Source organism: Passer montanus, unplaced genomic scaffold (assembly GCF_014805655.1).
Source record: "Passer montanus isolate IOZ18808 unplaced genomic scaffold, ASM1480565v1 scaffold17, whole genome shotgun sequence".
NCBI classification, from domain to species: domain Eukaryota; kingdom Metazoa; phylum Chordata; class Aves; order Passeriformes; family Passeridae; genus Passer; species Passer montanus.
This window is the reverse complement of record NW_024364270.1, coordinates 5,374,908-5,401,354: the sequence shown is the minus strand read 5'-3', so window position 1 is coordinate 5,401,354 and position 26,447 is coordinate 5,374,908. Positions and strand designations below refer to the sequence as shown.

Genomic DNA, 26,447 nt, shown 5'->3' with positions numbered 1-26,447 from the left:
GGCAAAAAGGAATCATTCAGTATGTAAAAGCATTTAGTTCTCTGACATATATCTACAGATGAATGCTGACACATTGCTTTTCTATATGACCATAGCTTCTGTGGATATTATAATATATAATATCACTTAATATAATATATTACTTATAATAATACCAAAATAATTTCATAATAATCACACTTTATGTATTTTTAGCTATCTAGTTTTTAGTACATTGAATTATATCTCACTTATGGCTATATTTCTTAATAATGCCTGGACTTACAATGCAAATGTGACATAATTTGTTTTATTGAATTTACTACATTTGTGCCTGGCATAATCGTCCATCTTTGGTGAGATCTTTCTCTCATGTGTTTTGTTTTTTTTTTCCCAACATATTTAAAATTAAGGAATCTAGAAATGAATAGCTACCTGCGCTGACTAAAATAAGAGGTTTGTGAGGAAAAACTGTTGTCAAATAAATGTCTGTGCATTTATGCTGTAAAAGGTGGAATGATACACAGTACAATCAACACAGAAAGTAAGATGGAAAAAAGAGTGAGTAGGTTGCAGTGCCTTAGTGTATCATAGTATTTCTACCACAAACGATACATTCAAGAGTAAACTCAAAGATCAAAACCCTTAATCTCAGTATTGATAAACCAGCCCACATACCTTTAATAGCAATAAATGCACAAAATACCTATCTGATAATGCTTGCTGGAATGCTTGCCTTCTGTGGCTGTTATCTGGGACTCTATCCACTAGCAAATTCATGAAACATCAGCTGATAGACTACTTTCAAACTTTCCAGACAGGCTTGACAGGCATTGATGAAAGTGTCAATGTCAGTAAAACATGATTTCTAAAACATGATTTCCACTGTGACTTATTAAATTTATTTTCCAAAGTAATGTGACAAGAGAAAGGCAAAAAGAGAATTTAACTCATAAAGCAGGTGCATCAAGTTCTAATGACTTTAGGTTTTTCTTGTCAATTAGCTCTGGCTGTCCTGAGCCCATGAAATCTTTCCATGGATGCATTTCCCAGTTGCTGGCCTCACTTTCAGGGATGTGAACTGCAATGCTGTTTCAGACTAGATTTTAGCCTACCCACTCTTCTAAATGTATGAACAAGTACTTACATACTGCCCTCTATCCCACTAGCTAATTGTCTTTGGGTAGTATTTGTCAGTCAGGAAAATAAACCCATTTTGCTTAAAACAGTTGTTTATAATGCCTAAAAATCCACACTATGATATAGTAAGTGTGTGTCTGCAATAAAGCAGTAAATGCATCTTAACATATCAGACAGTACCAGTTTAATGCTACAGCATTCAGGACAAGGAAGGATTTACTTGTCAGAGAGCTGGAAAGGCGGATTTTTAAGGCCTCTTGCTCTCAGCTATCTACTACCCTTTCTCAGGGTTTACAAGAGCCTTTAAATGGTTATAATACTCATATCAGCAGTCAGCTACATCACGTACACAGGAGCAGACATCATGCTTAACTCTCCTCTTCCAAATAACATATAGGGGAAGTCAAGTAAATGCTGTCCAAAACAGGTAAAATGGCATATAGGCATCTGAAATCTTAGAAATAATCTGGACTCTGCAAAATAATATGGACTCTGTCTTCCAGGTGGAAGTCATCAATATTTTGTTTTACAAACCAGGGAAACACTAGTCAACACAGCAGATATGAAATGGCGACAATTGGGAAATTTCTTTTGCTGTGAGAAACATCCTGAGACAGCCCAGAAAGGCAGTTCAGCACAAAGCTAGCTGAAAAGAAGGGACAATGATGTTGCTGATCCCAAGAAGCTGATGGAGAACCCCATGTTTGTATTGTGCTGAGTGGCTCAGGAAGCAGGGCTCTGCACAGTGCCACGTGGCTGTGCAGCACAGCCAGCTGCACTGGGGATCTGTGCACCATGCTCCATCAGGATGGGGAGCTGATAGGGTCATTCATTTGCAGGCATGACACGGCTACAAAATGGTCCTAAAAGGTGCAGAGGAGACTGGGAAATCAATGTAAGCTACAACATTAAATGACTTTATGTGGCACTTAGGGTACTTTACTGGTGGATTTGGCTGTGCTGGGTTAGCAGTTGGACTTAATAAACTTAGAGGTATTTTCCAACCTAAATCATTCTACGATTCTATGCAGAAGGAAGGCAACAGGTTGTTTGACACTGGACTAAACTACCAGAAACTCTAACTTGTTGCCATACAATATGTCAGAAAAGAAGCAGGCCCTTGAAAGTGGGTTAACACACAAAGCTGAATCATGAACCTTCTATAAACCTGAAAAGAGCATGAATCAAGCTAAAAATATTTTAACCTCTGTCTTCAAAAAGTAACTCATACAGTGAGACCCTGAATATCATATACTTTTTATTAAGTCCTCCAAAGGATCAATAGGATCATGTTACATCATGCTGTCATTTTCCTATAACATTAAGAGTCACATAGTGGTTCTAAAATGCCAGCTATGCACTATGTTGAAATTTGAAAAAGGGAAAGGGTTTTGTAGAACATAATCAAACTCTTTCTTCCTTACTGGCATACTTGCATTTTAATATGCTGTTGATCTTACAAAGTGCATTTAGTCTCTAGTCTGAATGCACTCTAGAGATGTTCAAGACTTTTGTATTAGAACAATTCTGGAAAAGTCTAATTTAAAAAGAATGCTTTTTCAACGTAAAAATTACCCCAGAAGGTCTCATTTGCCCTGTGCACCTATTTTTTTAAATGCTTGTTTCTTAAATAAGAAAAAAACTTCTTTAATTTTGTCTATTTGGCTGTTTATCATATCATCCTACCGGTTGAAAAGCAGAAGAGATAACATTCTAAGGTATACCTGACTCCAAATTCCAAGTGTGCCTGGAAAGATGCCACAGGAAACAAAATTTCCAAGCCCTCACCCTACCAAACAGTTTGGGCAGGTAGAAGATTCCTGATTCCCCTAATGTACTTTAAAGGAACACTGAGAAAGAATCCAAAAAACCCTTGATTTTCTGTACAAACAATATTTTTCAGACATTTCTTTTCCCTCTTTAGTCCAGCCTTGGTCAATTAATACATGGCCATGTCCACATGTATATATCTATATAACTACATATATCTATACCTATTTGTTTATTTATAAATAAACATTTAACATTTATATAAATGTTATTTATGAACATGTATTTTATACAGGTATATTATCTATAGATAAAGGTAAATATAAAAATAAATCTATAAATATAGAGATAAATATTACATATTTAACACATAAATACAATTTTTTTTTTTCATTCAAGAGAGGAAATGTCTATGGCTCAGGCAGTTCTAGCTCATACCCTGTCATCTGTTCTGAATTATTTGGACATTTCTCCTTTCCGCTCTTTGAGCTTCTGGCATCTTGTTCAAGCAGTCTGTCTCCAAATGATTCATGCTTGAAGGTACAAGCAAAATTATGTTTTCAATATTTTCCTATTGTTCACAATTCATAAACCAAAATGCAGATAACCCAGTTTTGCATCAATATTTATGTTCCTGCAGAATACAGAGCCTTTTAATAAGAATGAATACACAGTGACCATAGCTTTTCTGCTTTGGTCCTAGTATTGTAGTATAGGTATTTTGTGGAATTTAATGAAGGAGTACATGAACCACAACATTGAAGAAACAAAATGGATACCTAGCATTAACTGTGTGTTGTGTTTTAGGACACTGTGCTACTTTGCTACCGTGCTTAACCTAACCTGCAGCACACCTAAAATGCCATCTTTTAAACTTCACTATTTTTCTCTGAACAAATTAGACAAGTGGATTACAGTGTGCTACCATAATTAGGATTAGGCCCTTAGGAAATAATTGTACCATTTCATGACCTTATCTCCATATCACTTATGATCTTATACTAGAACAGAATTATATCAGAGTATCTTCACAGAATCATATGCCACCATTCTACTTCACAGTTTGATACAATAAAACTGTAAAAAAGATTTTTCCTAGAGGAAATTAAAATGGAGGTGACACAAATGCTGATGCTTTTACTTCTTCAAATCTATGCTAATTATCTCTTGAATCTTTGCATAGATTTCCAGAAAGTCCACATTCGTAACACATCCTCATGTATGGTTGGGACTGCTATAAACCTGCATCAGTCAAAAAATTATCCCATGGTTAACTGTTTCTATTGACAGTAGTAAAATACATTTGTAAGCATTTTGTTCAGTCTCCCCATTGACTTTAAAATGGTAAAGAGCTTTGTAATATGAAGAAAATACAAAAGATTCTACCAGCAGTTCAGCTATTTTCCCTTAAGTATTTTCAAAACACAAATAAATTCTTGTAAGTCTGGTGAATCATAAATAGGAAAAAAACTTTTTTTTTTTACTTCTATTTAATCTATTTTCCACAGGCAATGACTGCCAAATAGCATTGCCTAGGCTTCTTTGGAATTTATATGGATTTTTATTTTGGAGCTTTTTTGGTAAATTAAGAGAGAAAGTCATCTCCTTCACAGAAGCTTCCAACTGTAATGTTACTTCATTAACTGACACCTGGAAAACCACAAAATGTAGAATATCACATTTGTTGCACAGTCTGTGAAAATATTAAGATATAATAGCTATAAAAAGGACGGACAGAAGCAAAGAAGTACAAATATTAAACTATGACTTAAATGAAAGTAAAAATGCAAGGAAAAGGCTGGGTCACACATTGGTATGAAGTAATTTATTAAGGAATAAATAGGAACAAAGAAAGAACATTTTGCTTCATAATAGGTTTGCTATTTTGTTTTTTCATCATCTGATGAAAAATCAAAAAAATAATGAAGACTGCTAATTTTATATGGCTACCCTTGCATTTTACGTGTGTTGAAATTTCATCTGCCATATACAAATAATTATAAGCAACCTCCAGTGTTCACAAGGTGTCAGAATTAAATTGGTGGCAGGTTCTGGAAAGTAATAATTGTATGGAAATTTGCATCAGATTTCATTTTCAGAGAAAGGGAAGATCTAATGAATCTCAGTAGAAAGTGAGGGTAGAGCAACAAAGAATGTCTGAAGGGAGAATAACTTCATTATAAAGCTTCTATTCCTTCAGAAGGAAATATATAAAAGATTGGATTCAAGTGCTACAAGGATGAATGGAACACTTCCCATTAAATTCTACATGATCTGGATTAGCAACAGTGAAAATTATGGCCAAAGTGCATCAAAACTGACATATAAAAAGTCATGAGTGGCAAGGGTGACAAAGGCCAGACAATGCGAATATCTGAAATGTACAAAATTAAAATTTCCATTAAACTGATTTAAAGCACTCTTGTGAAAACTGCAAGAACAGATAATGAGAAAAGATGGCAGTTGCATTTTGAACTGCAAACAGCAGAAGAGTTAGGGAAAATTTATTGTTCTTGAACAGAGGTAATTTATAAACAGAAGAACCCAGGGTAACTCCATGCCACAGGTTCCTAAAGAAAGTCAGACATACATCAGGTACTTCGCATGGATAAAAAACTGTGTGCAACAAGCAAGGGGAGATACCAATCAGTAAAGGATAAGTTTGAAGGATCCAGCCCACAGAAATAGCTAAGAAGGTAAAAAATACAAGCAGTTTATGCAGGACTGGTGGTGAAATGGTCAATAGAGGATGAACAGCTTGAAAAAATCTGAAATGCTATTAAGAGACTAAAAATGCTTTTTTATCTTTTTTATTTTCTCTCTAGGCATGCAATAGTCTGCTAGATTGGTGTATTATAGACTGTAGAAAAGACCATTTATTTTAGAACCTGAATGTCACTTTGAAACACCCTTTCCCCCCATTATTTTAAGCTGAAGAAATGTTATTAGATATCTTCTTAGAGAGGATGGGTTACATAGAAGAAGTATATGAAAAATATGTTCTTACTAATGCTTTGTTCTTGCTTTTCTGTGGGAAGCTTATTGGACAGGTTAGTAATTTGCCACAGAAACACACTAAATGCTTTATTTACTTGGACTTCAGGACAAATATGATGAAACAACCTCCTTTCTGAAATTTCTGTGATTTGGAACCTTGAGGACTCTAAAGATTGCATCTTGGGGGAGTAAGAACAAAATGGAGCCACAGCTGATTTTCAAGGTAAAATAAAAGGTTAAAATAAAATTAAACACCTAAGGGCCATTTCAAGGTCAGCTTCCTACAGATCCTGGAACAATCACATAAAGCAACTCATTCTGCATTATCTCCCAGACATATAAAAATACATCAGATTAGATTAATAGCATTAGACTCTTACTAGCAAAAAGAGAACAGAAAGAAGAAATAAATATTTTCTTAATTTTTCTTTTCTTCAGAATCAGTGATTTGACAATGATTCCACAGTGAGAAAAGCAGACACTACCTGCCTCTTTCCTTTCACCAAAACCAAATGACTAGCAACAGCATGAGCTAAGGACAGCAAAGGGACTTGTTTCATCCCTTCCCTATATATTAAACAAGAAACACACAGAACTATGTGCACCTTCCATTTTCCAGCCTATGTCAGTGCAACACACTTGGTGTAGACTGCTGAAACCATATATTAAACCTTCAGAATATTTAAATGAAGGCCTTTTGCTAAACAGAGTGATGTAATCAAGACTGCTATGCAGATTCCCACTATTCTGACATGGATCTATTTCAATTCATAATCATAAGCACTACATTTTCATTACTGTATTTCACACAGCACAAGCTCTGCATCCAACATGCATAATTTCTTCCCTAGTTCTTTTGAGCAGCAGGCAACATGAAACCCCGTTCCTTGCAGTAGTTATATATGCAACTGCCTGCAGAAATCAGCTACCTAACTTTGTTTATATGCTCAGGAGAACCAGGGTGCACTTTTAATATAACAAATTTAACAAAATCCATCTGGACCTCAAGCTGTGCTCATCATTCCTGTACATGATAAAATAGTTTGTCCGTCTAGGGGAATTTTTCTGACAGCTTACTGAAACCAGTTACTGTCTAATCTGTAAATGAGACAGAACTTCTTTCATCCACATGTGTTTTCTCTTAGTATCTGGGTGGTTGAAAGATCATCACCACAGATGTATTGCTCTGATAATGGAATCCACTACCAAAGCGAAGCATAAAAATATAATGTAGCCATTGTTGTCATCTATCTGTACTGACAGATATAAATAAGGCCACCAGCACTGTATGCTTAAAAATAAATCTCAGAGCTGCAATAAAGTCATAATGAAAGAGTGAAGTGCCAACTTCAGATTTCAAATTATTCAATTCCCACAGTTAGTCATGGAAGAATAGAGGAAATTTTAGGGTAAAAAGAAATCAGAAATCACATTTAAAACTTATTTGCATTTGGTTACTATTTATTTACTCCAGATTTTTTCAGTAACAGTCTAATAATTTCAGAGTTTTTATCATTACTGGTACAAAACTATGATCTTCCATAAAGAAAGAATGCTTTTTGCAAGGCAATTTCACTTATCACGGATCAATTCCCTTCCTTCCTTCTACATTTAATTTGAAACGTTGCTGTTGGCCATAGGACTAGATAGGCAAATAATACTCTTTCACAAGAAGAATCTTGCTTGCCTTTTGTATGAACAGCTTTCACAATCCTGACACTGGTCACAGACAGTTTACATGGGAATAGGAATGTTAGAGTATTGCCACACTGACCAATTTTGGATAACTTTGTAAGGAGCCTGTGAAAGAAGATTCATTATCCTCCCATGCAAACTTTGCACTTAGAAAAGAGAGGTTCCTCCAGCAATTGGTTTAATTACATTCCTGTCTGTGTTGTCTCCTAGTCACACTAGGACAAGTGTGGTGGCTCAGTCTCCTGAATTCCCCATTTCTGCACAAATCTAATCTATCCTGTCTTGTGATATTCTGATTATAACCTTCCCCCGGGGCTTCTGTTTGTTTACCTCAGCAAAACGACTGTGTATGAAGCCTGTAGAGACCTAATATAATTTGGTGCTTGTTTCAGTTTTTGTTGACAAAGGGCTCAAACACTGTATAAAGTAGTTTGTCTTCAGTGGCACACGGAAATTTTCAGACATGGTAATGATCACAGACATTGATCATTACTGAGGACACCATAACCTGGAAATGGGGATGAGTACCATCACCATCATCATCATCATCACCACCATCACCAGCAGGACCAGTCTTTTAAATCAGGAGAGTGAGATGCTAGCCCTGCACATACATAGAAAAAACTTTCTTGGTTTTCAGCAACCTCTGTAATCTGACCATTTTCAGTGTGACTTCTCAGAGGTATTTCCTTCTCCCATGTATAATCTCTATTTCTCTTTGAAAAAAGTGAACGGCATCACCTTCTCATATTGTTTAATACAGAAGATACAACAACTTTTTATCTCCTAGGAAATAAAGTTGAAATTACATAATATGCTTAGTATACATTAGCTGGGAGCAATGAAGAAGATAACTTTTCTCACAGAATATTCTAACCTAAAATAACTTCAGTTATTAATATAAACTGAGACATAGTTTCAAATGCTGAAAGTACAAAATGACATGTGACTGATTACTGAAGATTTTAAAAATGTATAAAGTCTATATAAAAGCACCCACCTTATTCAGTGTATATATTTTGCTTACATGTAGGCACACATACAGGCATACATAGATATCAAATGTACTTAAATGTACAGAGTGTATCAAAAAGACATCTTTATTTCTCAAGTAAATATGAAAAGTAAATATGTGTGAGTCTTGCAGTAAAATAATATACCCATAGTGTAAGAAAATGATTTTTCAAACACCCTTGAAAATTTATTCTAATTAGGTTTGCAGCATTTTGCCATTTTTGAGAAAAGATGAATGTCCCATTCACGTGTTAGCAGCTACATTCATTATCTGGCTTCTGAAATAAGATAATTTTTGTTCCATTCAAAAACCTGAAAGAACTATTTCTAGGTAATAAAAAGACCACAGGTCAATTTAATGGAAACTATTCTCTGTTATGTGCATTTGCCAAATATTTTTTCCAAAATATACACCGTAAGGGATATTCTGCCTTAAGGCTTCTGCATACCAAACCTTTCCACAGTTATGTTACAAATGTTAGAAAACAGAAAGAATTAAGAATTTTTCAAAACATATTCAGAACTGCAACATGGTAATAAAAAAGGGCATACCTGCACAATAATTGTGCAATAAAAAATAGCTGTAAAGATTAACATTTTTACTGTGAAAGGATGAAACAGCTTTTTTATCAACAGCACTTCAGAAAAAAAAGTAAAATTACTCAATTTTTGATTGACAGCAGTTAGATTATCTATTGAGTTAATTTTATATAGACAGTGTGAAGAATGTACATTAATATACACTTCAGATTTTATCACTTTCCAAAATTCTCCATCCAGGGAAATGTGTAGGTTTCAGTACTACAGTACTAGTATGAAACCACTTTTTGCAAAAGTATCTACAGATCTCAAGTGTCCGATACAGTACTCATGTGAGTTCCTAAAGACCCTCTAAATCATGAGCTTCCCCCAGCTTGGTTATGTTGGTTGCATTTCGAATTATTGCTGAGACACACCTGACATGAGAGCAATCATAGAAATCAGTTTGAGGAATCATGTAAGCTACCTGTCCACATTACAGATAGCAAAAAGTGAGCAAGAGGCAAGATGGATCTCAACAAAGCAATCTTTTCTTTCTTAATTCATATTTTGGCTTCTTTCTAAAAAGAAGCTTTTATTTACTCATATCACCTTTAAACTAGAAAGGTGTTTGGTATATTTTTGAATAATATTTCAAATTATTTATTTTATTGGGAAAAAAAGAAGTGAAATAAACGACTGCTATGAAGTGTTGGTAAATCCACCAGAGAGAATTCACATCCGTGTATATTTATATATGCCCACCTATTAGCAGAAAACTTGTTTTCACATGTAGTCATTTTTCTTAGGAAGGGAAGTATTATTCTATGCTAATTTCTTTATATTACTTCAAAAATTGACAAAAAAAAAAAAAGAAAATCACCATTGAAAAAAAATCTTATTTCTGTTTGTTTCTAAGTTCCAGGGCTCCTTGTTTTGCTAGCAGCTCATAATACTAGATGTATTTATATTTATAGTAGAAGATAGAAAATTTTCATATAGGAGAAAAATTTTGGTAGGCACCTTTATCTCTTAAGATTTAAATGAAAAATATATGGATAGAAGAAACCATACTCCCTCAGGTAATACAGACTTTACAGTAACAAGCATCAAACTTCTCTGTATGTGAAAGCAAACAGAAAAAAATCTTGCTTTCAATTTACAGATAAGAAATAAGAAAGATGTCATCAATCTTGCTCAGGTAATTTTTTACATAGAAATATTTTACATCTGAAACCTAGCTATGAACAGAAATTTAATCAAATAATTAAATTATTTTAAACTCCTAGATTAAAGTGGAAGGTTTAAAGCACACTGATGGAAGTTGAATTTTTTTTAAAGCAGCCTTAGATGTCACTCTACAAAACACAAATATGGAGAATCTGGGACATGGAATAATTGCTCTTCTTAAAGAAGCATGTTTTAACATAGCAAAATAGAAGAGGATAAAAAAGTGCAGAAGGGCCATGGGATCTCAGGGTATTATAATGGAAAGCGTAATATAAGATTCAACACCTCTTTGCCTACCATGTGGAATCACCATAATTCAAATAGTAAAAAAACTGCTTTATCCAGGCTTTTTTGGGACAAACTCTTGCAATAGTCATGATGTATAAAGAACACTGTAATTTTTTTTTGTTATTAACAATTCACCATGGATAAATTATAAAATCAGGAAATGTTTCAGTTCTTTCATTAAATTAAAAATAAAAACCAGTAACCAAAGGTATTTATAGGAAGCTGGCTAAGCTCTTAATTCCCCTGATTAAAGTTGTAAACACTTAATTCCTGAAAAACAAGATGTTATTGTCTCTCATGCAGTATTAAATATCCTCCAAAAAGCAGAAATTAAGCTCTGGAAAATGTTGAGAATGGTCAGACTCTTCCAGGACCCCACCATAACTTCCTAAATTACATGTTAATTGTATACTTCACAGGGAAAACCTTCAAAGACATTAATTTTCAGCAGCAGAGAAAATAAAAGCAATTCACAATGCCCCAGCCAAACACATGTATCTTAATTTTTGCATCAAATGAGGCAATTAACATGCTATTAGCAACACTTTCCTCCAAAATATCGTTTTAAAACATTTCTAGTTCCAAGATACAGATTTCTATCATGCTGCAGTGTTAAAACTTCATCCATTAAAGAAGAAATATGTTTATTATATACATGAAAGTGTAATATATATATCAACAGACTTAAGAACCAGAATCTCAAAATATTAGTCTGATACTTTTAATCCAATCTAGATTATTGATTTACCACACTCTTGACATATAGTTGTTCAGTAAGTCCACAAAAACATTTTGAACAAGGATATAAAATATGGAAGAAATACTGAACCAAACAAATCAACAGACAAAACTCTTCATGATGATCTACAGTTGACTTTTTTAAAACTTCCCCAATAAAATATACATTGTTAACATTCTTTCTATTTAAACAGATATTTCTGTTTCAAACTCAGTTTTCTATAGTGGCCTTCAAGCAACTACCTTCTGAAAATGATTTCAGATACAGTCTGAAAGCAATGTAATACAGCAATTATTGAGTTCCAACGAGTGCTTTGTTTTCTTAAAACTAAATAAAAACTGCCCTCTTAAAAGAAACAACTAGATTTACGCTATTTCTTCTCCCTTGTACAAAACATTTGAATAGAATTAGGCACTCAAAAACCAGAATGTGTGGGGACAAAAAGAGTCTATAACAAATAAAAGTATTAATTGTGCCTTTTCCCCATCTGTTTTGTTGATTATTGGAAATTTCTCATTTACATGTGGAACTGGGGAAGGGAAGAAAACATGAAAATAACCAGCACACTAACCACATGGTGTGCTAGCAGCCTCTTATTGTGCAATGTGCAGAAAAATCAATAATAAAGTAAAAGGCTTACAATTAACTAAAATTGGAACTAAAACTAATTGGTATTGTTCTCTGCTCTTGCTCTAACTTTACTCCCAAGAAATGTGGGCTTACTATCAAAAAACACATTGAAACCACTGTGTAAATAGCTAAAAAAAATATTAAATAGCCTTTTTTTAAATAAAATTTTGTCTTTTTCAAACAGAAAAATAAAAAGCTTTTGCATCTGATAAAAATAACCTTTTAACCTACCTTGACTGCATATCTTGGTGTGTTTTGGACTGGCTGATTTCAGCTGGAGTTGAAGGGACTTGCTGTTGTAGCTCCACCAAAGACTGGTAGTACTGTTGCTGATGATGTTGCTGCTGTTTGTACCGAGACAAACTGAAAAACAGCCCTAAAATGGCTTTCAAATTTCCATTCCTTATTTCTATTAAAAAAACAAAAGAGAAAAGGAAGTGAAAACACATTGGTTTTAGACTTCAGTTTTGTAGAAGTCATACTAAAGTATGTCTGTGCATACCTATAGCTATACATGTTTATGTCTTATAGCTCTTAATTTACCTGTAATACCAGAAACATTTTAGGTGTCACTGGTACTATGTTTTTATTATAATTTTTTGGTTTTTATGTGTCAGTGTTGCAATAAACACCTATATCTACTATGCCTTCATGGTGAGTGTTTTGCATGGTCATAAACAAGAATATATCCAACCTTAAATAAGGTACATAATTTGAAACTAATACTCCTCTCCCAACAAATACAAATATTCTAATTAAGGAAAAAGTTCATTCAGAAAATCTGAGTTCTTTCTAGCCTTAAATATATATCCCTTCTAACCTCATGACTTTCAATTATTCTTTTTGCTTTTGGAGCAAATTCTGCACACATTGGTAATAAACAGTGAGTTCTGGAAAAATCAAAAAGACTGCATGGTAATGGGTCTTGTCAGTGAGCATCTATCCATTCATACAGATGTGTGCAGGAAACTTGAGAGAAGAAAATAAATGGAAGGTTGTTTTTAAAAATGGTGACTGTAATGCTCATGATTACATCTTTGAACTTTCAAATTACTTGATTTTATAGCTTTCCATTTTATACTGCTATTACTGATAATGAAAACAAAATCAACAGCTTTGACGAGGCTAAACAGCTACCTGAATACAATTCTGGTGTACCCCAGTAGCATCCCTATGACTTTTTTAAGCTTTTTCCCAGCCTGAGATTAAGATTTTACAAGGATGTTGTCATTCCTTGATGATTGTTGGGGTGCATACTGCTGCAGATGATAAATGATCTGTGTCAAAAAGAAACCTCAGAAGACTTTAATGAAATTATCTGCACCAAGCAGGTCTGTTCATAATCTCATTATTAATTTTCTTTGGCACTGACCACCTTGTAAAAGGTTTTTATTAGACCTATAGACTTGCAACCTGACATGCAATGCCACAACCTTCCTCCCTTCCCTGCAAATCAAAATAATGAGCTGTCTGTGCTGCACAGCTTTCCTAGGCAAATTTTCAAGTTGAATCTATACAAAATTACTGTCATTTTCATGTCTCTTATCTTAAACCATATTGATTTTGTTTCAATAGGATTAGGTGAAATGTTAATACATATACTAAGGCAGCAAACACTGGAGCTTTTATGCTTACAACCTATTCTTCAAAAGCAAACCTAATCCCGGACACTGGAATATACTTTTAAAAATGTAAATTTGTTCTAAGCAGCCATACTTATTCATCTTCCCTGTGAAGATGCTGCAGGATCTTTGATTAGCAATGAGACCACGAGAGATAGGTAGAAGTTTCCCAGAACAAGTAAACCTTCTAGGCAATATGACTTTTGCAGTCATGTTGGTTTCAAGGAAGATCATTGTCAAGGAATACAGGAAATTTGTATTTAAAATTATCCTAAAAACACCCCAAAAAACCATGTAACTATCCATTTTAAGTGGCTCTAGTTTGAGAAGACTGTCAGTAAATGACATTAGTTTATTCTTATCATTTTGCATCACTTCATGCTGAGAAGAAGGATCCTTTGTTAAATCTCACTCAATATTTTTTAATCTTAAAATTTTGCTCTTTTTTGTTAATATATCTTTTGAGAAGGATGCTATCAGTAACTTTTTCTTTCCTAATTTTAATAGAGTTGAAGTTAGAATATTTCTCACTAGCAAAAAATCCAGAAACTTCTAATGTGTACTAAACAAATACTCTGAAAATGAGGGGATTGTTTTTCTTTGTAGCAACTGGATAATTATTTATCAACTGGGCTCTCAAGCAGATATTTGGCAGCCAAGATTTGAAAATTACTTTTTTTCTAGACCTCTTTGTTCAATTGTCAAAATGAGGTCATAAACTGGTTGTGAAATCTTCAAAACTTGTTAAGCTAATGGTTTCTTGTTCCACAACCTCTGTGGTTGTTAATAAATGACCAACTAGTAACAAGACAAATTTACCAAAGCTTATTACAAGAAATTAAATTTCTTCTCCCCCTAAAAGATTGTAATATTCAGGACTATACACAGTAAAAATGGTATAGTTAAGGAAATCACACCTCTGCTGTATTTTGAAGAATATCACTATGAAGCTAGTAGTGGATTTACTCCAGTTTCACGATCAACTGTGTAACAGCAGAATTAATTTTGATCTTACTTCAGCACTAAATGTTAAAATTCGGTTTTGAAGAATAAAGAGTATTTTAAATCATAGTCCTTGCACTTAGTCCTATGGAGTAGTATTGCTTTTAGTAGTATATGAACTTAAAGCTACACAATTGAAGCATATATCCTATTAAAATTATTTTCCAAAGCAAAACAAAGGTAGAAATAAAGACATTGCAGAATGCAGACAGATTCTGATTTTAAAAAGTACAGAAAATATGTCACTTACCATGTCAGAGTACTAAAGAATTATGAGCATCCTCATAAAATAAATTCATGCTATTCAAACATGTAATTCATACTTTATATCAAAGTAAAAATAGGCTCTCTAGAAATTCTGATTATAAATAGTTTTGAGTGAATGAGAGCATGCAAACTTTCAGTATTCTCTTGCAACAAGATATCTACAAGTAGACACAAAGGTTTTCCTAAATCACTTAGGAGGCTTTTCACAATTTGACAGTCAAGGTGAATAGATAGTACATATCATGTCTGTGTTGCATGTTTAAAATCCTAGATAGATTGAGATGGTGAAAGATAGCAATTCTGAGTTAATTTAAAAATAAAATAGTGTTTAGCATTCTAAATTTTTTCTCCATGAATTTTCTAGAATTCAACTGAAATTATCATCTCTGGAATAAAACAAAAAATTCCTTCCAGTTTTTAGTTATGCTACAAGCAAAATAAAATACAGGGATGCATCTCTGGACCTGTTACCTTCAGGTGCCATAGAGGTCAAAGGGATTTTGAAGGTGTGCAACACCTTGCAGAACTGATTAATTTGCTACAGGAGAAAGACAAATACATTTTATTAATTCACTTGCCTCTTATATGAACAAGGCAATATTATGTCATAATTAAGACAACTGGTATTTTTAATGGGTTTTATTTGTTATATTTATTAGTTTAGTTGCAACCACATTAGGCAATCATTTCAGGTGACTAATACATCAGAATAACTGAAGCAGCAAAACCATTCACTCTTTGAATTAATAGAAGACATCAAAGGAATACTATAATTTTCAGACTCATCTGGACAGCATTACTACTAATAATAAATTTGCTGAAACAAATAGTCTTCCCCAAGTTTATTTAACTGAGCCGGATTCTCATGTTCTTGTTTGCTGTTTTGAATCAAATATATGAACAAGTTAAAGAAAGAGTATGCTTGGGAAGTTCTGTGCCTATCTAATATTGTGGAGATAACATTAAAAAATTAATACCATTGAAAAAATATTGTTTTAAAACATTGTCTCAACATTCATAAACATTGCATTTCTTGGTTCAATTTCAAGGGAAAATTAAAAAGAAACTCTCACTTGTTATCATTAATCTATATTTGCATGCTGTTCAAGACAGCTGGAGCTTGGTATTTATGTGCAAGTGATTTGTGCTAAGAAATTCAGCTTTCAGAAGAAAATCTTGTTATTTGTTCTGATGATTTGTTTCGCTTACCTTCTGCAGAAAGACCTTGGACATTTACGCCTCTGGCTGCCAGAAAGCTAAGGCAGACATCAACATTCTCAATCTGCAACATGAATAGAAATAACAAGTAGGATAAGACTATTTTACAAAACACAGAAATGTTGGGAGAGGGGGAGAAAAAAATAAAAAAAAAACTGCTCAGGAATGAATACTTTACATTCATTGCATACTATAGCTCTTTATCAAAGTTTAGCAAGAATGATTACTGCTAATTGGGGAATCGAGATAAAGCTTTCATTGTCTGCCTTGGTACTTAAAAACAATTCACAAATGCCCAATCCAGAATGGCATGCTTGCAACTCAGCAACCCACCTATTAACATAAAACTGGATTTTGTATGCTACAAACAAGCAGCAGTGAAAGCACTCATAGAGAACTGGACACTGAATATATGTCTGGAGATGTGAGCAGCTGAGTTTACTAAAAAATGTAAGCAAAAATGGTGTAAGCAAAGGTACTTGCTTGGGATGATGTGAGATTCTATGAAAATGATATCACTCTCTTTAGTGATAGTGTTCCTCTAATTTCTTTCCTTCAAACAATACAATAAATTTTATTTATTTATTGTTTATGCTCCTCAGAAGAGTTGTTGCTTAGTAAAGAACATGGTGCTGGATTCTCTTGGTGATTTAGAAGAAATCTACAGCTACCACAGAGAGCTTTACGTACAAAAATGTAGCCTAAATGTAGATCAATAAAAGGATAGATGTTCTGCCCCTAAAATGAATTAGACTCTTTTCATGTGTCTAATAGATGATGGAGACAGAGTGTTCCAAAATGTTCTCAAGTCACCATCCTCAGCTGATTACCCCAGTCCTTCCAGAACCTCTAAAGGAATAATCAGCTGTAAACGTAAAAATTACTATCTCTGTTTATAAATATGCTTCTATGAAAACAAAAAAATTATGTATAGAGAGGTGTTATGTTTCAAGTGGCTCAAACAGGTTTGATTTTAAAACACTATTTTAGGTTGACACATTTATTTCAAGGCAATCAGGACCACAAAAATAAAACAAAATTTGAACAATAAATTTTAAATGCTTGTTATCACCGGAGGACATTAAAAATAAAGCAAATAATATACAACACTAAAAATATAAAGCTGCAGAAGCTCAAGTCCATGCAGTTATTTTATTTGAATGCTTACACATTTTACAAAGTCTCATGTCAATGGTTTTCAACCATCAGAACATAAGAGGTAAATTCACTCCTTGAATGAAAGCTACTTCATCCTTGGCAGAAACTTTTCTCACCTAGGAAAGTCTTTGACTAGTGTCATCTTTCTGTATTGGTGTTCTGCCATTGTTCTCTGGAAATGGTAGTAGCTAAAAGGATATAAATATTCCTTTTTTACTACTGACCCTAGAAATATGTATGATGAGACTACAGACTGTCTTGATCCACAGGTATAAATATATAAATTTATAAATACATGAAAAAATATTCAGATCTGCACTTCAAGGACAATAAAGTCAATACACTACTAAACACATTTTTAGAAGTCTTTGTTAATATGCCCTTGATTTCAAGGGCATATTAACATTTACAGTGAATGATAAACAATTTTTTTACTGAGTCAATTACAGAAGAAAACCAAAACTCAGAATGTGCAGTTAAACCAATGAAATTTATTAAAAAATTGAGGTCTACCATAAAGTTTTCCTAAATCAGTTTGGTGGGTGTCACAATTTTCACAGCGTAGAATGTGGAATAACCACTCTAAAATCAGTGGGATTACTCCAGCTCTGGCCCAGCATAGTCACTGCAGCAACCCAGGCATTAACTGTCATTTTCTTAAATGTTTACATAGTTTTACACCACGGAAAACCCCCAAATTACCTGGGTAATTTTGTTAATACATAGAGAGGTGTGACACAGCTAAATCAGTTGCAAGTTGGCTGCGGCTAAAATAGGAAGATCTGATTCTTCCTCACCTCCTCTTCCTCCCAGGCATGAGAGCCCTGCTGCTGCTGGGCTTCAGCGCTTCTCTGAGCGCATCAGGAGCTGGCTCCGCGCAGAGAACTCACCCAGCAAAAAGGCAAAGGGATTTCAGTCATTCCAGTTTCCCGTGCAGCCAGATAAGCACAGGAGCCAGCAGAGGGGAGGGCGTGTCCCAGCCCGAGTAAAGTGTGGCTTGGGAGAGGAAAGGGGAGGTGGGAAGGAGGGACAAGGCGGATGGTGCCACTCCTGGAGGCAGTGGCAAGGCACTGGGCTGGCTCAGCCCTGACGCTCAACTAAACCCCTGCATCAGTTGAGAAAACAGTGCACATGGAGAGAATATTTCTACTCAACCTTTAAACAATGTCAACTACGTAAGAAAAAACTTTGAACAGAAATTTCTGTGCTCTGAAAAATTGAAAAGAAATGAAGATTTGGTGGGCTGTATAACTCGTTGTGTCTTTGGACTTCCAAATCTACCATAATGCAGTATCAATTATTTCAAAGATGGAAAATTCTGCTCTATAAGTACTAGAAGCCAAAGGGGTGGGGGGAAGAAAATAAAGAAAACTCAGTACAGTAAATCAGTAGCATCCATCTTCAAATAACTGGAACAATATTTCCTAAAACATATTCTACTTTAATCAAGTAATTTTTGATAATGGGCATATCCCCTCTGCAGTAATTCAGGAGACCACAGATACAACAAAATTGCAGTTCACTGGAGGATATTTAAGCCCTAATGTGAAAACATCTCAATATCTATCTGCAATACGGAGTAATAGTAAGTAATAAGCCTACTACCTAAACCCTCACATATATTTAGTGAATAATATCCTATAGAAACAGCACCTGGCTAATTTACGTGTTTACTTTTACAGCATGTGTCTTTGAAGTCATGTGTCTTAAACTCTCAGAAAAATGCAAATCATTACCACTAACACCAATGACTTAGTATGCTGCAGAACTACAAAGCAAATTCTGTTTGGCTTCAGAGTTCACCAAGAGAAGTGTAACAGAAGCCCTGAGTGCAAAGTCACCCTTTTGGTAGGGGTGTATGAAGCAATAGCAGTGGCCAACTTTCAGACAATAGACTGGGGTTGCACTGTTAGCCTTATAATAAAGTCTTGTTTTGACTTGTGAATTGAGCAAGTTTGGTGTGGCAACTCACAGGCCCACAATACCCTGAAAATGTCAGAAAACAAGTCTTGCAGTCAGTTCTCTGATAATAACTGCAGTTACTGTACAACTCTCAGAAACTCTTAGGGGATTCAATGAGGCATGCATTAACACATTTTTGGGTTATTTTCACTTTCCTTCCACTCCAGTCTAGAAAATGTTAGCCTTAAAATTGTCCCATTTTGAAGCTCTCAGTGTGTCTCTAAATATTGCTTTAATTATCTACTTCTTGCCCTGGCAAACCACAGTTATTCTTTGAACTCGAACCCAAGCAGCCCCAAACACTTTTTCTTCAAACTCACTCACAGATGAGAGTAATTTTGCAATTACAAAAGTTCCAAGAGTTTTCAAGCAGCTTCCATTCCTCAGTACTGTTTCAATCAAGAGTGGTATGAATTCCTGAAGTCCGTGTTTATATAAGTAGTTATTCACTGGGGTAAAGTCCTCCTAGAGCTGACACTGTGTGTGTAGAATTGTGCTGCTTATATATCAGTGGCTGAAGATTTTGTGGTGTAACACAACAGAGACACCAGACAAACTTTGTATCCTACATATGACCACAATTCTGTACTGAATTCTGCTTGCAAAAAGAACTAGTTAATAGCAGAGATTATGTTTATCATTATAATGACTTGTATCATGAGAACTACAAGGTATTGTAGCAGACGATATCTCTCATTATAGTACAGAATTCAGGATATACAGATTGACTCCAAATCTTACATATCATGACAGAGAAGAGTCTCAAATTTACAAATTTGTTTGTACAGGTACATGTTGCCAAGATCAGACTGTTGCTGTTGATAAAGTTCTCCACTGATTTTTCTTTTGTTCCAAAGCTCTTATTTTATATTAAAGATTCAAAAGAGTGGAATAAATGCAGAACATTGAATAGCAGAAACTTCAGTACTAAAAACTTTAACAACTATAAATAGGTTAAATAATTAACAATATAATAAATCTTCACTGCCATACAGACATTTTCCACTTAGCTATTCAATGCTGAAAGTCAATCAAAACTACATGAAATTGCTTTTCAGAGGTAACAAAAACCTAATATGGAAACCCAATCACCTCCCTATCAAACCTCAAGGATATGTCAAATTCTGAAATGTAGCTCAAGCACTATGGGTAAAGATACACTTTGCAAAGATGATGATAATTTAGGAATTAATTTGTGGGCATCATCAGGTAAATAACACCATTTGATACTTTTTTAATTTAAGCCTAACAGGTTATGCCTACAATATATTAAGCTTTCTTCATAAATCTGATCCTTTTGATAGTATTCATACACATAGCATAATGAAAAAAGCATCTGGGATACCTAACACCATAAATATTAGTGATCTCCAACATATTTTTATACTGATATATAAGTTCATATGATGATGTAGAAATAAACAGAAATATCACAGCTCTGATAATATTAATAGATTAGGTAGCATGCAGAGAAGATACATTGTAAATATGTTGATACATATTATATTGTGTAGTTGTGGGGAACCTGCTTTTGAATGAAAGCTATTTGAAATTTATTGTCAGAAATAAATCACTAAATCAGACTGAGGGACTTGCATAGTAGTAGTACTTAATACCCAGCTGACTTACTGGAAGAGCTTATTTCTAGGACGTACTCACCAGTGACTCAACACATAGAATATGTCTATTTATTCCCATTATTTTTGCTGTTGCCAAGATTAGTTTTCAACTCCTTTGTCTGAAAGACACTTTCTTCACATGCAAAAATAAATTTAATTGTGGGATGCTCATAAGATGTAATTATGACTAACACAGCATTATGTTTCTTTGTGTGTATAAGAAGCTCAAAAAATATCTTGCTTTGACTAACTCCCTCTTATTAAGTTTATGACAAGAGTTTACAAGAACACATAGACACAAAAGTTAGTTACTGTTCATCTACTTTGAGCTGGATTCTTCCTGAAGAATGGAACACCTTTCTAAAAACAACAAATTATTATAACCACACAGAGTTTCTATACATACATGCTGTTAAATACTCTTGATTATTTTGGCAGCAAAAGTAAAACAATAAAGTAAAACAATTTCTATTAGCATTTCATTCAGCACTATCTGCCACAGTTCCGTGTGTGTGTTTTGACATTCTGATTTGTGACCCAGTTCCCACATCAAATTTGGCAAGGAATTTTCCCTGTAGAAGTTTTGTAATGTTGCTGACAGTTGATTAAGGACACCCATGGAAATAATATTCCACAGAAATCCAGAGAATCACATACATACGCGCTTTCCAGAGAACAGAAACTCCACAAAACTCTTCAGTATTTGATGCTTTTTTTCTTCTTTTTAATTGCAAATAATAAATAGTACTCCTTTGCGACTGATATTATGGTACAAGACACTATGTGTCACAATAACTGTATTTCAAACACACTTTACCAGCATCCTTCTTCCTAAATGTCCTCAGAGTATTAACCTGAGTTGAGAGACATAAATTTGAACCTTCCTCTTGTTTGGATATTCCTCACTAATACAATTTGTGGAGGATTTAAATGAATGTAGAATTAGAAAATATATTATTGTTGTTACACATCTCATTCTCTTTCAAGTTCTGGTGCTCTAGTAGAATCAAAATCAAATAAAATTCAGGCCTCACAGGTAGCAACCTGGATTCTAAATATTTACAATTCATATGTTACATAGAATCATAGAATCATAGAATATTTTGAGTTGGAAGGGACCCACAAGGATCATCAAGTCCAACTCAGCCCTGCACAGCATAAAATTATTAAAATTTTAAGAATGTAAAAGCAGATACTATTTGTCTGATTTGAACAGGAATCAGTCATGCAAGATGTAGGAGCTTTTGAGATCTGGTTGCTTACCCAGTAGGTGAAGTGCCAGTGATCTGGTCTCAATTGCAGGCTCTAGAAAGATCAGAGGCAAGCAACCAAGACTTCTTCATGAGTAAATAAAATAATTTTTGATGCACATGTTGGAGTTGGTAAGAGAACTAAACTTTCCATACAGATTTAGCTATACAAAATGCTGTGGGAAACACTGAAAAGTATTTCAAGGTGGAAATAGCCTAAACTCTGATTTTCCTGTGTGTAATAGCAGTAAGAGAATTGGTCATGTACACTCTCACAAATACATGGTTAATCCTTGTACACACACTCCCTAAACAGACTATTATTTGGCCAAGTCTATAAACTTTCACAGCCTGCTATGCCCATAGGTGTTCTCAGAGATTTAAAAGGACAAGTTTATTTCACTTTCTGTTCTTAAATGACTCATCCATTGCACACACTGACCTGTTGACAACTCACTTGCTGTGTGGGAAACACCCAGATTTTCGGTTTGCTTTGTAATTTTGTTCCTTATGGGTTTTCCTCCCAGCTGGTTTCACTAGTTTGTATTTATGTTCTGCCAGTCTTTAAAACAAAGAACTAAAAAGTTACAAGACAGCGAAATAGAAAATGTTTGCTGTTCTACAGAGCCATGTTTTTAACCTCAGTTTTATCATTCAGATTATTTAACAAAACCAGGCTTGATGAACCAGGCTTCATAAACTAGGCCAGTGGACATTTAGCTTTTTTTAACTATGTGCATTCAGATTATTTAACAAAACCAGGCTTGATAAACCAGGCTTCATAAACTAGGCTTTTTTTAACTATGTATAGATCTACATATGTGAAATACTTCCTTCACCAAAAAATAAACAAGAAGCAAGTCAAGAACTTGCTCCATTTCAGTGATAACGGAATACACTGCTCACTACTTACGAGCATGCTTGCTTTATACACATCTATATGCACCATAATTTTTTAAGGCTGGGTATTTGGTGCAGAAATATGTTTTTGATAGCTGACTTACTCTGAAGAGGTCCAACTGAAGAGGTCAAAAGCACCATCCAGATTAAAATTAGTACACAGAAATGGATTACCCAGCCCAATGTCCTTATCCACCTGCCTATCCACTCTTCAAATGCTACACATTCAACACTTTTTGGGAGTCAAGGTGATTCTTAAATGATTGCTTAAACAATATTCAGTAGTGAGAGTTCCCTGTTTTTCACTATAAGATAGATGTTCAGCATATCTGAAATTCTGTTCATCTCTTTAGAAAGATGTGCAACAGGTAATACAATTAAAATATAAAAAAAACTCTAATGCCTTCATAATTGTACATTTCCTGTGGGACAAAACGATTAAAATATAAAAAAAACTCTAATGCCTTCATAATATTATTGTTGTTACACAATAATGTTGTACATTTCCTGTGGGACAAAACTTATCTAATCAATAAAAATATGCAATTATGATTTATTTGTTGTAACACATGGTAAGATTTATTTCAATTATTTGTAAAAGTACCCATCAGGACCCTCAAGCATTATAAGAAACACCTTCTATGCCATGTACTCCATTCCATTTGACATTGTTGTTGATTTACCTGCTTTCTGTGAAAAGCTATAAAGAAATTGTACTTGCAAAACTGTTGTACCATTTTCCCTACACTGTAATGTCGTATGTTATCCCCAATAGCTGATTCATAGGTACTCTAAAAGGGATCCTTTTACAAATTTAAGATTAGGGTTTCAAAGGGAACAATGTGAAAAATACTCATATGGGCTCATTTTGCAAGTATTATAATTGAACAAGCAAGCTGATTATTATATATATATATATATATATATATAGTGCAGTCTAAACTAGTTTAAACGGCAAGTATTATAATTGAACAAGCAAGCTGATTATTTTATATATATATATAGTGCAGTCTAAATTAGTTTAAACACAAGTGTCAGAAGATCTGCTTTCTTGTCTGTTGCATATTCATAGCTGTATGTCCTTATTAACATATAAATATGTTCATACTAAATTATTTACAGATTTTTAATTTTAAGCAAGACTGTCTAAAAATTGTGTATTTCCACCAAGACTGCTTGTGAAGAAAGTGTACAAAGCATTACTATGTAATAATTTTCTTTTTTTACTAATACTTCATAATAAGGACACTTTGAAGAGCAGAAAATACACACAAATTCTTCCAATCTGAAAGAAAATGCAATGGGAAGAAATGTGGCCCAGAGTAATGCAAAATTTATAATGACTCTTCTGAGGAAGCTGCTTAGCTTTAAATTTGCAGTTTCTGTGGAAGATGCTTGTATGGCAGGCTGCATGTTACACAGTTCCTTTGGCCACAGACTGCTGAGACTGAGTGAAATTTGCCACGAATTCTCAGTTTCCCTCGCAGAAATGGGGAAATTTGAAGACAGAGAAAATTGGGAAAGAAAATAAACAAGTTCCCAAAAATCATATCATTTATTTTCTGGTAATTTATTTCCTATAAGCTCCTACCATGGCAGCTTACTGGAATAACTTGTTGTGACTACACTGGAAGTTAATGTCAAGTTTCCATGGGTGGTGTAAATTAGGAAACCCACCCAGACAAAACAGGTGTTAACAGTCCTGCTGGGAGATGTTTCGTGCATTCTGCTGACTTGCTGTTGCACGTGGCCTAGATTTAGGAACATTCCATGTTTCTATCAAAATTATGACACATTTTAGGGGGTTAAGCAGAATACACTTACACGCACACACATTTGGCTTAACTCTTTTGTAGCAAACTTCTCATTCTTTGTAAGAGAATAATTTAAGGAGCACTTAATAAAAATATCTATCAGTGAACCATGTAACTTCATTCTAGAAAACTGTTCCAAACTAAGCATTGACTTTGCAATAAGAGACCATACATGCAAATTAAAAACTGATTTACTGGAGGCATCTGGGGAGAATTTTACCTTAGAGAATAATAACTACTGGTATGTAGAAGGCCTCCCAGGCAAAAATTTTTAGGAAATTATGCTGGAGTTATTTAATTATTAGTTATTTTTTGAGGAAAAAATGACAATCGTATTTAAAACTGAAATAGCTTCCACTTCCTTTTCCAACAGATATTAAGAAACACGCACATCAAATACTTCCAACATGTAGTCCAAACATGAAATATGACCAGTAAACCCAGAAATGTGAAAACAAATTAACTTCTCAAGTACTTGGAGAATTCAACAGACATATGTAGTGACCTCCTGATAAAAGAATGTATGAGGTCACTACTGAGGTCAAAGCATAAGCTGGGGTGTGTATTGTTTTTAAGAAAATGGTACAGTGGGAATTGGATCCCTTCTGGCATAAATTACTGTCAGCCCTGTCAGGAACACCAGAGCAACAATTAGTCCTGCAATTTTTTCACCTAGCTCCTCACTTGGTGCTTGGAAACCTTAGAGTGAATATGAGATTTTTTCTGTAATGGCAAATACAGAATACAGTTTGTCTGTTTGTTTCTGTCTGTATACATCAGCAAGTTAATGAATAGTTTAATTGCTCTAAATAAAAAACAACCCTAATCATAATTTTTAGATGGCCAAACAGATCATTCTGCAGGTCATTTTCACGTAAAACCAAAAAATGCTCTATCTACAAACACCAAAAACCCTCCACCACATAGGAGTATGGTGTGATAATGGTGTGATACTGGTGTCAGATTGCTTCTCCGCTTTTTTACTCACTCTTCTTTCTGTTTCTTGTCTTGTCTGCATTTGCTCTCCCCATTTTCATACAGTAGTCTCTGCAGCAGACATTGTAAAGCACAAAATACAGTAATGGTAATTTCTGAAATGCTTTTGCACTACTGTAATAGAAATTGTGAGAAAAAAGTCTTGGATTTTTGATTGGAATATAGTGCTGGGTTTGAACTCAGAAAACCATGGATGTATATTTCAATACGTTGTACAAATTTCTTAGAAAGCTTATGGCTGCACAGCAGAATGGATCAAAACAAAAGACAGGGCAAAATTCTCTTCCAGTGTCTGCAAATAACTTGCTACTTCAGGACTCATCTCTATAGGCCTGAGGAGACCACCATGAAAGAGCCTTATACATGCACTAAGAAGACAAAATTGAAGATAAATACTACTCTAGGAATACCTGTTTTTAAGGCAATGATAAAAAGAACTCTGTGTGTAAATACAGTGTTTCCTAAAGCAATGCTTTACTCTAGTGAGCCTTTTTATGATTTTTTTTTTAAATTATGCAACGCTTCTGAGTCAGCAAGGTACCAGTGGCTAAATATTTGTGGAACTTGGCAACTTCTGAAAACTGGAGTGCAATGTGAAAAAGCATGCTTCTTTAAAACAGAGGAGCTTCTCTCCATTA

At 34.3% G+C, this 26,447-nt stretch overlaps 1 protein-coding gene across 5 annotated transcripts in view; it reads right to left on the bottom strand.

The window, feature by feature from the left end:
* Positions 1 to 26,447, bottom strand: part of NAV3 (neuron navigator 3) — a 509,399-nt gene that overhangs the window by 142,365 nt on the left and 340,587 nt on the right. For all 5 annotated transcript variants that reach the window (XM_039704096.1, XM_039704092.1, XM_039704094.1 and 2 more), the window contains 2 exons: positions 16,102 to 16,174; positions 12,233 to 12,410 (listed from right to left, as the gene is read on the bottom strand). In XM_039704096.1, the coding sequence (XP_039560030.1) occupies positions 12,233 to 12,410; positions 16,102 to 16,174 (251 nt within the window). The remainder of the gene's footprint in view (positions 1 to 12,232; positions 12,411 to 16,101; positions 16,175 to 26,447) is intronic.